We start from the raw sequence: 4417 nt of genomic DNA, 5'->3' as shown, positions 1-4417 counted from the left end.
CAAAAAACACATTTTTCCCTGGAGTATTTTGGCCTTTAACTGCCCTTTCTGGCTAATGTCATAGATCATCTAGCAGACCTGAGAATTAGCTAATTCTGAACCTTATTTTTAACACATGTACATTTAAGATTAGCCCTGGGTGGCATTGTTAATTAGGAGAGTTTTCCCTCTAATTATATATATATATATATATATATATATATATATATATATATATATATATATATATATCCTTTTTCCCCCTCCAGAAACTTAACTTACAATACTTGACCCAGGTTATGGGACTTAGTTTCTTCCCCCATCAATATTTATCTTCTGCCCCATTTTAGAAAGCAAAACTTTCTAGTAAACTCTCAGGCAAAGTAAATTAATGTTTGATAGTCGCTTTTAATATTTCCCATATTTTTACATTTTTATTAAATTTATTGGGGTGACACTGGTTAGCAAAATTATATAGGTTGCGGGGGCTCGCGATGGCGTGGGCGGCACAGTGCTTGTGAAACAGAACACAACCAAAGTATGGATATGGGAAACCAACATCCTTCCATTAGCAGGCTTCAGGAAATCCAGAAAGAAGTGAAAAGTATAGAACAGCAAGTCATTGGCTTCAGTGGTCTTTCAGATGACAAGAATTACAAGAACCTGGAGAGGATGCTCACGAAACAGCTTTTTGAAATCGACTCTGTAGATACGGAAGGAAAAGGAGATATTCAGCAGGCTAGGAAGAGGGCCGTGCAGGAGACAGAGCGTCTGCTCAAGGAGCTAGAGCAGAACGCCAACCACCCGCACCGGCTGGAGATCCAGAGTATCTTCACAGAAGCCCAGTCGCTGGTGAAGGAGAAGATTGTGCCATTTTACAGTGGCGGCAACTGCGTGCCAGTGGAATGCGAAGAAGACATCCAGGATATCATTCTGAGGCTGACACACGTGAAAACTGGAGGCAAGATCTCCTTGCGGAAAGCACGGTATCACACTTTAACCAAAATCTGTGCCGTGCAAGAGATTGTCGAAGACTGCATGAAAAGGCAGCCATCCCTGCCACTGTCCGAGGACGCGCATCCGTCTGTGGCCAAGATTAACTCAGTGATGTGTGAGGTGAACAAGGCCAGAGGCACCCTGATCACGTTGCTCATGGGCGTGACCAGCAATGAGACGTGCAGGCACTTATCGTGTGTGCTCTCGGGGCTGACTGCCGACCTGGACGCATTAGACGTGTGCGGGCATCCCGAGATCCGCAATTACCGAAGGGAGGTTGTGGAAGATATCAACAAATTACTGAAGTATTTGGATTTAGACGAGGAAGCTGACAGGACCCACGCGTTTGACCTACCGCAGAATCATTCCATTTTAAAAATAGAAAAGGTCCTCCAGAGGATGAGAGAAATAAAAACCGAACTCCTTCAAGCCCAGAATCCTTCTGAACTGTACTTGAGTGCCAAAACAGAATTGCATGGTTTGATTGGACATCTGGATGAGGTAAGTCTTGAAAAGAACCCCTGCATCCGGGAAGCTAGGAGGAGAGCTGTGATTGAAGTGCAGACCCTCATCACTTACATTGACTTGAAGGAAGCCCTTGAGAAAAGAAAGCTGATCGTGTGTGAGGAGCACCCGTCACACAAAGCCGTCTGGACTGTCCTTGGACACTTGTCTGGAGATCCAGGAGGAAGTCTTCTCATTTGACGGAAACCGAGCTGATAAGAACTACATCCGGCTGGAAGAGCTGCTCACCAAGCAGCTGCTGGCCCTGGATGCCGTGGACCCGCAGGGGGAGGAGAAGTGCAAAGCCTCCAGGAAGCAGGCGGTGCGGCTGGCCCAGAACATCCTCAGCTACCTGGACCTCAAATCGGATGAGTGGGAGTACTGAGGCCCCAGAGTCTGGCGCCACACTTCCTGTTTTGCACTTTACTTGGCCGTCTATGGATTTACAGAGAGTGTTTGGTTCCCTGAGCCTCCATGTGATTTATACATGCACAGTTCAATCTCAGTATTTATGATTTTAGCAAATTATATTCAGTATCTGCTGCTTTTGATGTTGCAAAACAAATACCATTACAGCACATTAACTTTTCCATTGGATCGTTATCTGTATGTTGTGTGGTGTTTTTTTTAAAAAATATCAAAATGGAATAAGGGCAGCTTTTGTAATTTTTAACTGGGTTGTACAAGCATTAAAATGCAGATATTTCAGATCTAGCACTAGACAGCCTTGCGTAACACTAGAACAATTATGAGAAGGGAACATTTTTGGTTAAATAGAAGTAAGGTCCAAGCACAAAAGCAGCACACTGTGTTTTATTTAGTATGCTAAATAAAGCAGGACTCTTTCATTTGTAAAAAAAAAAAATTATATAGGTTGCAATTGTACATTTCTATAATACATCATCTATACGAGTATATTGCACTGTGTGTTCGACAACCAGAGTCAGTTCTCCTTCCATCACCATACCAGAGTGCAAAAAAAAAATTAAGATCTTTATCTTAAAATGTGTATACATTTTTTGGCACCCTTTGTATATTTAACCCCCTTTTCCCTCTTCTACAACCCACCCCTTCCCTCTTACCCTCTGGTAACCACTAAACTGTTGTCTGTGTCTATGAGGTTTTGTTTCTTTGTCTTGTTCATTTGTTGCTTTCAATTTTATATCCCACATGAGTGAAATCATACGGTTCTCGACTTTTTCTGTCTGACTTATTTCATTTAGCATAAAAATCTCAAGATCCATCCAATTGTCACAAATGGCAGTATTTCATCTTTTCTTATAGCCGAGTAATATTCCATTGTCCCATTTTTCTTATGATTTACATTTTGACATGAGCTTTCAGTACTTCATCCCAAACAGATGATGTGAAAATTTCAATACACCACAGCAATGTTAATAAACAAAATTATAAGGAATAAATGGAAGATAAATCTTTGTGGAACTCAAATTATAAGAAGGTTGCTGCCTATTCCATCTAGATGTGAGACACACCTTATATAAAACAATTTGTTTTTTCTCATAAAAACTGTGGAAAGACGGGACTAAAAAATTTTACCTATGTGTGATTTCTTGACATATTTATTCAATACACTCTGATATAGTTAATTCTGAATACTTTTTAATGACTGCTTGAGAGCAACCCCTCGCCCCTGCCGTCCCCACACACACTTTTCTTCTTTGATCGGGTGAATAACAGAAGAGTATGCTGATCAGTGCTCACTGATAATAAAAGACAAAGCAAACATGGTATTTCAGAACGGAAAAGATACTCCTTTTTTGAGTGTATGGTGATGGTATTTCTAGGTAATATCATAGAAGGCTTATTTCTCAATTTGAATAGGGGGACCTACCAAGCTGCAGAGATTGGCCTTGACCTGCAGGCATGGCACAGAGTACAGAAAATGGTACTAGGGCATTAGCATCATGTTGTGCTCATAATTTTTTTTTAATTTACCTTCGGCAGTGCAACTTTCTCTAATGCTTCTCCTGTGGCCATGCTGTTTTTAATTCTGGCATGTTTTATTTTAAAAAGAACACAGCAGCAACTGAACTCTAGAGAAAAAAAAACCATCCCCAACTCAGTTGTCTTTAACAAAAGAAGAGATGTTGTGTTTCCTTAGGGATAGCAGAAATAAAAGTTGCACCTCAGTAAAACCCTAAAGGAATAAGGTACATTAAGGGACAATTATTTCAGTTTTCCAATATCATGATTCAATTCCAAAAGAGACATTTCTACACATGGAACATCAGTAAACGAACAGTAGAGCAGCATTCATATATTGTTGCAAAGAGAAGTTTTGCTAATTTCCTTCTTTTCATATTCTTTTTACTTCTCTTATTTTTAATAACTACTAGTCACTATTGATTTTAATTTCAACTTACTTCCTATTCCAACTGCTAGATTTACTCCTCTCACAGTTTAACTTAATCTTTTCATCTCAGAAAGTGAACTTGGCTGAAACAACATTAAAAATAGAGCTTATATTGAAGGATATTGGCAAGCAGGATTAACAGGGCATTAATTACTACAGGTACCTGGCCTCCCCACCTAGAATCACTCCGGCTTTGTGGGTCAGTGCCCTGAACACCATAGGCACCCGCTGAGTTCCTACTTGTTTGCTCAAGCCACCCAGCAAACACAGCCTACACAGAGGCTGCTTCTACAAAAGGCCACTTCTTCGTGGCTGGGAGAGGTCGCTATTTTGTCTAGTTCATATAAACAAACACAGAAAGTCAAACAAAATAAAAAGACATAAGACTTTCTCAAATGAAGGAACAAGAAAAATCTCCAGGAAAACAAAAAAAACAAACAAACAAAAAAACCTGAGAAAACCTGAAAATGTTAATGGCCATGTGTCTTTTACTGTAATAATTTTTTTTTATTTAAATATTCACTGTATGCTTTGATGATTACACACACACACACAGTGGCAAAT

General features: G+C 40.0%; 1 protein-coding gene across 1 annotated transcript; it reads left to right on the top strand.

The window, feature by feature from the left end:
• The first annotated feature begins 469 nt into the window (after positions 1-469).
• Positions 470-2243, top strand: BAG5 (BAG cochaperone 5). The gene is given in 2 exon segments (XM_019641099.1): positions 470-1650; positions 1652-2243. Coding segments are annotated over 2 exon segments (1344 nt in total). The 5' UTR covers positions 470-519; the 3' UTR covers positions 1865-2243.
• The last annotated feature ends 2174 nt before the right edge of the window (positions 2244-4417 follow it).

This window comes from Hipposideros armiger, unplaced genomic scaffold, assembly GCF_001890085.2.
Source record: "Hipposideros armiger isolate ML-2016 unplaced genomic scaffold, ASM189008v1 scaffold_56, whole genome shotgun sequence".
NCBI classification, from domain to species: domain Eukaryota; kingdom Metazoa; phylum Chordata; class Mammalia; order Chiroptera; family Hipposideridae; genus Hipposideros; species Hipposideros armiger.
Note: the sequence above shows the minus strand (reverse complement) of the source record. Positions and strands in the feature narration are given on the sequence as shown.